Source organism: Zeus faber, assembly GCF_960531495.2.
Source record: "Zeus faber genome assembly, chromosome: 21".
Lineage (NCBI taxonomy): Eukaryota > Metazoa > Chordata > Actinopteri > Zeiformes > Zeidae > Zeus > Zeus faber.
This window is the reverse complement of record NC_137208.1, coordinates 23,769,540-23,782,905: the sequence shown is the minus strand read 5'-3', so window position 1 is coordinate 23,782,905 and position 13,366 is coordinate 23,769,540. Positions and strand designations below refer to the sequence as shown.

Here is a 13,366-nt window from a genome sequence, read left to right as displayed (position 1 = left end):
TACTTACCTACTTATTACCTTACCTCCTTCTTGACTCCTTACTTAGTGTCCTACTTACCTTCATGCTTACTTACCTACTTATTACCTTACCTCCTTCTTGACTCCTTACTTAGTGTCCTACTTACCTGTGTGTGTGTGTGTGTGTGTGTGTGTGTGTGTGTGTGTGTGTGTGTGTGTGTGTGTGTGTGTGTGTGTGTGTGTGTGTGTGTGTGTGTGTGTGTGTATGTGTGTATGTGTGTTTGTGTATGGGCACTGCATGCAAGGCTGACTTAGATGAACAGTGTTCCCCAGAGTGGATTTGGCTTTGATTCACATTGTGAGTCGAAGTCGCTGAGTAGTGTGTGTGTGTGTATTTACAACTACTTTATATAGAAAGTAGGTAATTAACTAGTTGCTTAGTGTCTTACTTACCTTCATACGTAACTACTTTTTGCCTAACATCATCCATAACTACTCAGTTACTTCTTATTTACCTACTTTCCTACTTACCTACTTATTATAACCTAACCTCCTACTTTACTACTTACATACCTTCTTACTGTCTTACTTAATTACTCTCATACTTAAGCTCCTCCTTGACTACTAACTTAGCTTCTTATTTACCAACTTTCTTATTTACCTACTTATTACCTAATCTCCTTCTTAACTCCTTAATTAGTATCTTACTTACCTTCATGCTTACTTACCTACTTATTACCTTACCTCCTTCTAGACTCCTTACTTAGTGTCCTACTTACCTTCATGCTTACTTACCTACTTATTACCTTACCTCCTTCTTGACTCCTTACTTGGTGTCCTACTTACCTTCATGTTTACTTACCTACTTATTCCAAAACCTCCTACTTGACTCCTTACTTAGTGTCCTACTTACCTTCATGTTTACTTACCTACTTATTACAAAACCTCCTACTCGACTCCTTACTTCGTGTCCGACTTACCTTCATGCTTACAGTACTTACCTACTTATTACGTATCCTCATCCTTAACTACTGGCTTATCTTCTTACTTACCTACTTATTACCTAACCCCCATACTTAAATACTTTCTTACCTTATTACTTACTGACTTTCGGACCTACACACTTAATAATTTATGCACTTACTTCCTTACTTGCCGCTTTCTTTCTTATCTTGTGACCTTCCTATTTATCAACTGAGAGTGACCCGGTAGAGAGAGATTTTCCATTAAAGAGAGAGAGAGAGAAGGGATCCAAATGGACCCTTGCCAGCAGTTTCCAGGAGGCAAAGCAGTGACAAACATTGTCTGTATGGCCAAACAGGCGCTTTGCCCCGTATCCTAAATGAATACTAAAAGGACAGCGGCGAAAGTTAGAGAGAAGACCAGAGCCTTTGTAACTTTCCCACCCTGTAATAATTGGAAAAAAATATTGTCATTATTGTTTTAACAGGGGATCAATATTTTTATTGCCCTATCAAATTTCTGCCCCAACTAATTTGTCTCTCTCTGCTGAACCCTCTCACACAACATACTTGGCAGTCACATTCATTCTGCACTCAATTCCTGCTTACAGAAGGCCTTCTAGGGGAAACCCTGCATTTACTGTGGATTTCTCACTTGGGTTGTTGAGCATTACCTTGAACCTTATTACTTTCACGCAACCATTAAACGCTATGGGGGGGAAAGGCGATGAACAATATTCTGAAATTGTAGTCTTCCTCAATGTGATATTGCACATACGGTAACATTGCACTTTACTGCACATATCTGTATATACAAATAGCCTATCCCATATACATAACTCTATTCCCTTCTATTTTGTACCCCAACTTTGTATTATCTTTTTGAGTTTTATTTTATTTTTATATTATTTTATTTATATTTTTATATTCACTAACTGGATTAGGTTTTAGGAACCTCTTGGATTTTCTTGGAATCTCTTGGAATCAGAGTTGCTGCTCTTAAATTTTTTTTTTTCCTAAGCTTCCATTATTTCTATGCTGTGAATATTTTATAGACCTGCCACATTGTTTGAGTGACACCCTTAAAATGTGCGTTGTTAAAGAGTTAACACTCACCCTACACCATTGTCTGGGTGGACTGACTGGGTGGACTGACTCCGTGTTCAAACGATTTTGATTGGCATCTGCTTTTTTCCAATGAGCCGCATCCTATACAGATGAAAGTGACCCCGTCCCAGTGCTTGGGCGGGTTGAAATAGATGAAACACATTTCAGAATTCGGACAATTCCATTGAAGCGAGGGAGCATTGGAACATTTTTTACCGAGCGTTTTCTTTGACAGATTCACTGACATGTCAAATGGTCAGGGGGCCAAAACTGATATTGCAAATTAAGATAACGCCTCTGGGTGAAAGCAGACAACCTATCTAGTAATAATGTTCACCCTTTGCATGTGTTCTAGCCATGTTGTCATCTCCCAATTTTTTTTGGGGTAATTAAATCATTGGATGCTTAAAGCTGGTAAAATCAAGCCTTTTTTCCACAATTCTTTTCAATTTACTCCTGTAATTTTGAACAAATTTGCAATATTATGCATCGCATGTACAAGTTTGGTCTTAATTATTGATGAAGATCAACTAATGCTTATATTAGGTGGCGCTGGCTAGAGTGGTGATAAATATTTCTTTGCCCTTCAGTTGAGCCAATATGGAGCCAATGGGAGCTGTCGTGTCTAAAAACAGAGGAATAGAAAGTGACAAAAATGCTTTATTTGTAAACATGACTATGGGAAAAACAGGCAACATACACTGATAAGAAATGCATCTGAGGATGGACTGAAGTGCGTTAGACTCAGAGTAAGTAAACGAGCGAAATACAAAGATGTGGAGTTTCTTGACATGGAAACCTAAGAGAGCTTAAAAACAACAGGACAATGAGGAAATCTCAAAATGTATCAACCTCTGAAGATTATGCTGATGAGTTCACACAGAGAGTGACAACTAATCTACATGGGAACATCACCAAAGTGGATCTAGTGTTTGATCAGCACCAACAGAACTTCATAAAGAATGTAGCACGAGCTAAACCCAGCACTGCTCTGTGAAAGGTTCAAACCATTGTGAGTAGTAGGGATGTGTAGCTACTCGCTAACTGGAATGGCTTGCTTGAAGTGGATGAAAACAAAGCCAACCTGACCCAGTGCCTATCAAATGAGCTTGAGAAGCACACACACAATTATGATCAGGAAATTGTTATTAGTGAAGGGTTTGATGATCCTGAAAAGGTGGTATCAGGCATCATTTTCACCTACAGGCTGCACACAAAGAAGCTGATACCCGCATACTTCTACATGCAGGTGATGCAGCAACCAAAGGGTATCAGAGGCTCATCATTCAGTGCCGGGACACAGATGTGCTGGTGTCACTTCTTGTGTTTGGACACCAACAGAGCCAAGGAATTTGGATGAAAGCAGGAACAGCCAAGAAAAAAAACATGCCGCATCAAAGTTCAAATGAGTGACCCATCCACAGTTTCCCTCACCAATCAATTTTGGTTGGCACATGGTGGATGCCATGCTAGTCCCCCAGCTGTTAACCAAGGAACCTCGACAAGCCAGATGCTCGGAGCTGACGATCTGTGGATGCAAGGAAAGTTTAAATCAGTGCAGTACCAGGAATTGTCTCTGTCGCAGAAGAGGAATGTATAGCAGTAGGGCATGTGGATGTGCTGATGCAGCTTGGTGCAAGAACTAATTTGACAATAAGGAAATTGACAGTGCTGGAATAGACCGTCATCAGGATTAGTGCCCCAAAGTATGATGTGAAACTCACACAGTCGTTGTGTTAAATGTACACAGAAATTGTATGACATTTAATTATTTCTTGTTTTCACATTAGACTCAATTACATACCGTTACATATGATTGTCTAATATAAATGCATATTTGCTGCCAATCAGTCGAATTATGCGTGGTTGGCAACCCAGTATTATGTATATAGAGCAATATATAGATCATTTTCATATTTCAAATATATATCAAACATTACATTCTTGTGGTATGGCTATTGGCATGGATAGGTATTAAAACTCCAAAAATTGAGATTTCCAAATGACTTTTAATCACCTTGAACATTATGCTAAAGTGAAAGATGAAGCTCCTTCAATGAATTGAGTATTCAAATATAAAAGGGCTTCAGAATATAAAACTATCGTTAGAAGTCAATATTTTCTCTTTCATCACATACAGGACAAACAGTATGTCAAATTGGTGCACAGTCCAACCTTTGCACACTGGACCAGATTGGGTTTCACTAATTTCCTGGACCATATTTTCTCACTTCATTAGCCGTAACGGTCAGAGAAAGGGGGTCTGTTCATTGAGTGGCGTGTAAACTACAGACACGCTGTTTCCTGCGGCAATGCTTGGGGTGTTTCTGAAAGCAATCATGTTCAATATTGTCCCAAATGTTGAGTCTGTGCAGTATTTGAATGCTGGTGTTATGTTTTGTTGTGGTAGGACTTGTCATCCTGATAGGGAGATCCCTCTTTCAATTACCTTCTCAAGATTCCTTCCATGTTCCTTTTATTAGGGGGTTATTTGCAGTGTGTTTTTTTTAATGGCTGCCTGGCAACTTAGGCCTATCGTGGGATGATCCTTTAAATACAGGCCTGTGAAGCCCTTTGAGACAGCCATGAATTGCTGGAGAAAATTAACGTGATTTTTACAGGGAACTGTGAATGGAATTTCTTTCTGTTCCGGTTTGCTGTTGACCTCCTGGTCCCCTGGAAACTTGCAGGGCATGTAAAATGACCAACCTGCAGGCTGCTTTTTGCTGTGTTGTGAAAGGTTGTGTATGGATTACCGCGTAGAAACCAGACCAGACCAGAGCCGAGCCAGGCCAGGAGCAGCAGCACCACCCAGTCTAGATCGGAGGCGATTTGCATTCCTCAGGCGACACTGTAACCTCAAAGTAGAACGTGACCATCTTGCTCTCTCCTGTGCCAAGCTGGCTGGCTGGCTGACCATCTGGCTTTCTGACTGACTGGCCTTGTGGCTTTCTGACCGACTGAATGATTGGCTGCTTTGCCGGTGGACTGGATGACTGGTTGACTGTGTGACTGGTGGACTGACTGAGTGACTGGTGGACCGGTTGACTGACCGATGACTGGTTGACTGATTGACTGGTGGACTGGTTGACTGCCTGGATGTCTGTCTGACTGGTGGAATAGCAGAGTGAATGACTGATTGACTGGTGGACTGGATGACTGTTGGACTGGGTGACTGGCGGGCTTATTGACTGGGACCATGCCCTAAGCTTTTCTGGCAGTACATCATGTCCAAACTACTAATGCAGGACTAGAACAAGATACTGCTGATGGGAGCAGTTGGAGTGGGATGGGTTTGTGTGGAAACATGTCTTTGTATGTTTGTGTGTGTGTTTTGAGTCTTTCCTAAGAACTTCAAGCTTTTACCACGGAATATGACCCGAGGGTAATGGGATAATTTGGGTTGGTGTTGAGTTTGTTTGTGTGTGTGTGCGTGTGTTTGTGTGCGTATGCACAGTATATGCATGCGGTTGTACGTGTGTGCGTGTGTGTTGGGGAAGGGGAGTTAAAGATAGCAGGTACTATTTATAAGCTTTGGCGTGTGGGACTCCCAGTGCTAACCCCGCCCTCAGACCACCCCTAACTTTGACTCCCCTCTCTGTCTTCACAGAATCTGCTTTGATGAGGTTGAAGGTTAAAATGCAAAGTATAGTGAAAAAGTGCAAGGGATGGAGGTGGTCAGAGTGGGAGGTAGATTTCATAGTTGGTCATAGTTGGAAAGGAGTGGATAAAAAAAATCGGAAGAATGACAGAAAGGAAAACAATTGTAGGAGAGCGGAAAAAAGAACAGTCTCTGAGCTTCATCAACCTCATGGTGGACTGTCTTGGTGATATACCTCACCTTTAGTGAGTGGCCCAGCAGTTCGCATATTTTTCTGTTTGTGGCCCTCAGTGAAAAAAGTTTGGAAGCCCCTTCTCTCAGGGTAGTAGTTCAGTGCGGAGTGGTAATGACTATCCGTCCAACACGGAAGTACCGCCACAGGACAGAAACACTAAATTGTGTGAAATATACCACTTTGTGTCGGATTTGCTCCCTGCGGTGAAATTGTGCTCGCCCACCGTCATGATCAACACAAATATTGGTTGTGATGATGTCAGGATGCCCTTCACAGAAAGAAATGTGAGGGAACTGTACTCCCTCACTCATACATCAGGTGAGCAGCCTCATGCTTAAGTTTATTGTTTCAGTTAGTTGATTTGTTTGATACCTGTATTTGATACAGTTTTTTTTCCATTAATACGATTGTGGTTGAAGCATATTAATCGTCAAGTTTATTTCTTTTACTCTCAGTTTTTTTAATTTCCTAATCATTGTTTCCTCTGAGGTCCACATCCTGGCTGGGACGGTGCTCTTGTGAATGAGGCCACATGAACACATGAACGCCTCATGTGCTCCGGGTGTTTCCATTTGGGACTCCACTATGTGGGATCAGAGGAGGGGGGAAGCAGAGGGTTGCTCTTTCTTTTTTCCTTTATTTTATTTTCTCCCACCAGGCAATATCCAGATTAGCTCTAGCCTGTTTTTTCTTTTTTTGTAGTTGCTGCTGTAAAGTACTTATTAAGTAATATACAATAGCTGATCACTTTTCGTTTTGTAGCACCCCTGTGTATTACCTGGATGGTTTGGGCCGGGGTATATTTAAGGCTGCTTTTCCATATACTGGTGGCTGGTTTTGGGCCGGGTTGACCTGGTGTTTGTTCGTTCTGCTCTATGTAAAGTTACACTGAACAAAACAATAAAATAAGTGAAATTTTGAATCCATTTAGAGACCGTTGTGATTCTTCTGGTGCGCCACTCTACACAAAATTGCTGGCTCACATCCTTATAGTTGGGGCGTTTGACATCTATACTCAACAAGAAGGAAAACAGAATGGAAAAAATACTTTTTTGTAAAAATTGTGAGTTTTTTCTTTTTACTCACTATACTTCGTAAACTTGTCTTGCCGTCATTCAGAAATTGCAATTCAACAAACTATTTTCAGATATGATTTTCTCCTCGTTTCCTTCTTTTTCAACCCAGGCCCTATTAAAGTGTTGGTTCACAGCATAGCTTCCCTGAGTGCTTTACTATTGAGAAACATACCACTCTGCTGCACCAATGCAGTCCAGTGGAGACCGAAAGTTTTGAAATCGTCCCCATGGTGTTCTCTCCCAAATAATGACACTGATGAGACCAAAAATAAGGACATTTCTCCCATCCATCCCCAGCTCCTTCAGAGGTCCGGGGTGCTGAAGGCGGTGGTGCTGAAGGGCCAGCGCGTCACTGCGGACACGGAGGTGCAGCTGTACCTGAGGGTCCTGGAAGAGATGGGACACCGGGTCAGTCTGGCCCGCTACGCAGAGAGGGGCACTCTGCTCAAGACCAACATGGGTGAGATGCTGGGACTGTGGGTGAGAGAGAAGAGGAGATTTTTTTTTTTTTTTATGCGAAAGAGTACGTACTGTGTTATTCCAAGGAAATGGTGATGGGAGAATCGTGAACGAGTCATCTGGAGCCAACAGATCTTTCAAATTAATCAAAATTAATTCAGGAATTACTCCGACAAAAGTGTCAGTACTTTGTTTCCTGATTCCTTCTAACTGCGGCCAGGCACACAGGTGTTCAAACATTCAAGGAAACGTATGATTCATTTCAGCGATTCATGGAGCGAGTGACTTCCACTCGCAAACTGAGAATTGATGTGGCAAAAGTCAAAGCTTTTAATATGATTAAATAATTGATTCAATTATTGTTGTGAGAATTTTATCCCGTGTGGGTGTGTGTGTGTGTGTTTGTGTATGCGTGCGTGTGTACGTACATGAAGCTGGTTAAATGCCGGCGGAGGGTGAAAGCGATAACTTGTAATCGCTCTGATGTGAGGTACATTTCACTGATCCTACAACTGAACAGTCACCCTTGAGGCCCAAACATTGCAAACAGAGAGAGAGAGGGAGAGAGAGAGAGAGAGAGAGAGAGAGAGAGAGAGAGAGAGAGAGCGAGCGAGCGAGAGAGTGAGAGAGAGCAGAGGGAGGTGGAAGTGGAATAGGAAATGGAAAAGGGTGTGTGTGTTTGTGTGTGTGTGTGTGTGTGTGTGTGTGTGTGTGTGTGTATGTGTGTGTGTGTGTGTGTGTGTGTGTGTGTGTGTGTGTGTGTGTGTGTGTGTGTGTGTGTGTGTGTGTGTGTGAATTTCTCTGCCTGCTGCCTGCCTGCTATTTGATGCCAAACGTCCAAGTCAAACCTTAAAGGGTCTTCCTAAACACACGCACACACACACACACACACACACACACACACACACACACACACACACACACACACACACACACACACACACACACACACACATGCCTACACACACAAACACACACACACACACACACACACACACACACACACACACACACACACACATGAACACACACACACACACACACACACACACACACACAAACACACTCATGTATGTAGCACAGGAAAAGCAATGACTAATTATAAAGGGGATTTTCTGAAAACATTAAATAAAGGCTTTTTAATGGGACATTTGAAAACTAGATTTAAAATAAATTAAAATAATGAATATTATACACAGTCAAATAAGTCAATTTATGAAAAATATCGACAATATAAAAGAGACTTTTAAAAGCTGGCAAGTTTGTTCATTTCATCATATGACTAGTCTCTAACACTTTAAAATCCAGCCTGAAAACATGTATACTTTCATGCCATATTTCTAAACTTTTTTCATTGTAGAAGTGTATAGGCCTGTTTTAAATTACAGTTGAACCTTTTAGTTAAAGTTTCATTGATTTATTTCTGTTTGTTTTATTATTATGGTCCGAGCCCACATGCAAAGGGTTCAATTTCATTGTTCCAAAAAAAGTAGTGTTTTTGTGATATTTTATTCACTTTTTTTATGCTTTGTACTGTTGCAAACTCCTCCTTGACGATTTATCATATCGACTTCAAACTTGGCGAGCGTCTACAAGACACCGTCATGATTAAATGTTATGAAATATTTTGTTTTCACCAAACAGTGTGGGTGTGGCGGCGCATCAAATTTCAAGGTCAAATGTGTTTCCATTGAGCTTTACAGTAGTCCTATCCCTAACTTCTGGAAATAACTATTATACTCTATTATAGTTTAACCATTAATTTCTATACCAGTAGAAATTATATTGTCTATTAAATATGTATATATTTATTTACCTATACACACGCACACACACACACACACACACACACACACACACACACACACACACACACACACACACACACACACACACACACACACACGTACTATATATATATATGCATTATCCTGCTGGAAGTAGACATCAGAAGATGGATACACTGTGCTCATAAAGGGATGGACATGGTCAGCAACAATACTCTGGCAAAACCTGAGGCAGCGACCAAGCCATCTTTACCATTTCAACCGATTTACAAGCACTCTATTTTTAAGCGCATGCTGTATACATTAAAAACCAAGCCACCCGTAAAAGCAGTCAAATTACATAGTGAAGAGACCATCATACATGACCTTTTAAAAAATCCCATTCAGAAACGCAAAATTTCAAGTGTATCCACTCGGGAGCGGGTCTGTAAAAAGCTGTATTTTGGGGAAAACTAGGTCTTAGTGTGGGGCTGGAAAGCCGAAACTAAGAAGAAAATATGTGTTTTTGAAATTTGCATCTGAAATTAGGTGACTTTTTAGGAAGGGAATCCAGGGAAGACACATCAGCCATCATCAAGAATGAAAGCCGCTTTTAGTATAATTAGGTTTCCAGCCCAGAGAGCTGACTTTTATTGTTATTGTTTGGATTTTTATTATTATTTTTCACCTTGGCATTTTTTGGGCTTAAAGTGTCTGGAAGACGACAACCGCTGGGGCTAAGGACACAGTTACGGTTTCATCAGAACCGGGATGTCACAGACATCTCGTGGATTAAGTTTCATCCATATCCAAATAGATCCGGAGCAGAAATGAGTGAAAAACCGATTAAATTTGACCGGAAGTAACCAAACCTCTGTAGTGATGGCAAATTGCGCGTGTGTTTGTGTGTGTATCACCTTACCTGCTTTATGTTGGCGTTTTTTTCATTTGATGTTTTATTTATTTTGCCCTTTTTGTAAATATAAATGCATTCTGTTCACTTCTAACCCGGTGCCGTGTCGGGTCCAAAACATAGTCCAAAACATATTCCGCGTTTGTGTCCTCACACATGGAGTTTGCTTGCAGCTCCAGAGCAACTGGTCTGAATCGTGTCCGTTTTATTTTAGTCCCAAAAGTTCAAAAAGTTGATGAAATGTCTCTGAGGGACATGCAGTGTTTAATCCGTTTGAATGGAACCGTGTTGTTGGGAACTTCCACACGCAGTGATTTCCTTCCACAGTAGACACCGTGAGGCAGGACTCTGTAGACTACTGGTAGTAGACAGCCACCATCTTATTTTTAGGATAAAGTAATTACGCACAACAAGTGTATCCTTGTATAAGTAATTCTGCATGTCACAAGGACTCGGAAAACTTGCGTCACCGCGTCATTGCGTCAGCCAATGCTGCGTTCAAAGGAAACTAAAAATTGTAACTCGGTTTAGTAAGGCAAGGCAAGTTTATTTATATACCACATTTCAACAACAAGGCAGTTCAATGCCTTTTTATTATGCAATTTTATGCTTTACATAAAACATCAATAGCATGAAGACAAGGGGGCAAAAGAAACACATTATAAAAGCACATAGGATGCATTAAGTTAAAAAATTTAATACATAGAATGCATAAAAGTTACAGTGCAGTTCATGAAATTAATCAAAGAAACCTTGTTCTACCGTTTGTTGGCAATTATATTGCCTATTACCCAAATTGCATTTTACCCTGTCAATGCAATATCCTAGCCCTGGAGAGCCACTCTGGAGATCTTTTCCTTCGCCTATTCCCCTAATGGTGTTTTACATTGTCAAGGTGATATCCTAGCCCCGGAGAACCTGTCTGGAGATCTTTCAATTGCCCTTTCAGATAGGCCAAAGCCGTAATAATACAGTGTGCACAAAGCCACTAGTATTCATATTTCAACAAGGCAATTCCAAGTGCTTTACATCAGAATTATTAAGACAAAGTGCAAAAGAAACACATTAAAAAAGGAGAGAGCATTATAAAGTATAAAAAATGGAATACATCGAATGCAGAAAATCAAGTCATTAAAGTGACAGTGCAGTGAAAGAAATTAATATTTGGTTTAATAAAAGGCGGCGGCAAACAGAAAAGCCTTCAGCCTTGATTTAAAAGAGGTGAGAGTTGCAGCAGACCTGCAGTTTTCTGGGAGTTTGTTCCAGATATGTGGTGCATAAAAACTGAATGCGGCTTAGTATTGACTCTGGGGTCTGAAAGCAGACCTGTCCGTCCATCCAAACCTAAGAGGTCTGGATGGTTCATAACGTAGCAGAAGATCAGAAATGAATTTTGGCCCGAAACCATTCTGTGTTTTATAAACCAACAGTAGTATTTATGAATCAATTCTGTGACGGACATGAAGCCAGTGTAAAGGTCTGAGAACTGGAGTGATATGATCCACTTTCTTGGTATTAGTGAGGACTCGAGCAGCAGCGTTCTGAATCAACTGTAGCTGTCTGATTGATCTTTTAGGGAGACCTGTAAAGACACCGTTACAGTATTCCAGTCTACTAAAGATGAAGGCATGGACAAGTTTTTACAAATTCTGCTGAGACACAAGTCCTTTAATCCTTGATATATTCTCAAGCTGTGGCTGTTGAAATTGAGTTCAGAGTCCATGACTACGACAAGATTTCTGGCTTGGTTTGTGCTTTTTAACATTACAGATTGAAGCTGAGCGCTGACTTTTAGTCGTTCTTCCTTGGCCCAAAAGTAATGCAGATCTAAAGAGGAGCGACAGCAAGAACTAATGCTACGTTCCATGGGAACTCGAAAAATATTATTGTTGTAAATTTTAGTTTTTCTTGTTCTAGGCAAAAAATGCTTTTTAACAAATTAGTTATTTAATGTTACAATAAACCATTATACCAGTGTATTACAGCAGCTGTGTATTTCAAAGAAATGGAAAAGGCCTTGTGTTGCAAGATCAAAATTGCAAGGCAGCATTAATTAATCAAATTCAACAGTTCCAGGTGGAATACCTGCTTCCGCAGAGCAAGTGTCACTCTGAAAGTGAGGGCTATTCGTAACGGTGAAAGGTTTGACTCTTTTTTGGTTCTTGACGAGTCATTTAGTAAAAAGAGTCGTTCAATTCTCAGACCGTCTGTTCAATTGATTTAGTTGGTGTAACACAGTGAGCAAGGGAGGACATCCGATGAACCAGAGTTAAAAGAGTCTCTTTGGCTCTGAGTTGTGAAATTAAATTCTCTCAAGGATTATGATTCTGTCTATTTTCACCTCTTTTTTGGTGGAATGCAACAAGTAAATTAGTCACACAATACAAATTGTTGTAAATGCCTTGACCCTTTTTGCCTTGGAGCTAGTTCTTTTAGTCCTTATTAATTTTTTTGAGTTTGAGTAGACTCGCTCGCCCACTCTTTTGCTGATTCATTAAGAACGAATCGTTTGCGAGTCTTGCATCACTAATCATTTGAAGGCCATAAAAATAGGCACATGTTCTGACGTCTGACGTTTTTAGTTGTGAACATGATAGTGGTGTACCCTGGGAGTATTTCATTGTAAAAAGTGTGCTGTGGCAGATAAAGGGTTGGGAAACACTGTAATATACTATATAGAATGTATATTTGTGCATTCATATATTTATTTTGTGTGTAGTATAGAATAGCATCTGATAGAATTCAGATATTTATTTTTCCACACTGCACACACACATGTATTATAGTGCAAGGCTATTATTAAATTATATATATTTTTTCTACCACAGCCTTTTGGAGGTTGCCACTAACCATTTTCATGTCACGTCGTACCTGTATGAGCATTTGACAAATATTGAACTTTGAATCCCTCCCCCCACTGTCTTTCTTACCTCTCAACACTCCATCGTTTGCCAGGCACTGGTGAGTGGGTTCTCCTGGCGTGTCTGAGGAGTTCAGAGAAGAGTTGCCTGAGGAGGGTGCCCTTTGGTCGTCTGGAGCCACATCAGATGGTGAGAGAGACTTCCTTGCATGCTGAGTGGCAACAAGGCTGCCACTGAGCCGATTAAGAGGGACTAACCGCTTTGAAATCCATTCTCCCAGTTATTATTGTTTAAAAGATATGTAAGGGAGTAATACGTTTAACAAGTTCCACGTTGCAAAATTGTCCTCAATAACTTGGCAAACACTGCAATAACATACCCTACAAAAATAACCTTGTCTTACATATGAAATATACATTAATCACTTC

The 13,366-nt window shown here is 40.6% G+C and overlaps 1 protein-coding gene across 1 annotated transcript in view; it reads left to right on the top strand.

Moving 5' to 3' along the window:
• The window catches only part of cped1 (cadherin-like and PC-esterase domain containing 1), a 71,400-nt gene that overhangs the window by 7,187 nt on the left and 50,847 nt on the right, over window positions 1-13,366 (top strand). The window contains exons 2-3 of the mRNA XM_080022809.1: window positions 7,237-7,399; window positions 13,033-13,127. Of these exons, the coding sequence (XP_079878935.1) occupies window positions 7,237-7,399; window positions 13,033-13,127 (258 nt within the window). The remainder of the gene's footprint in view (window positions 1-7,236; window positions 7,400-13,032; window positions 13,128-13,366) is intronic.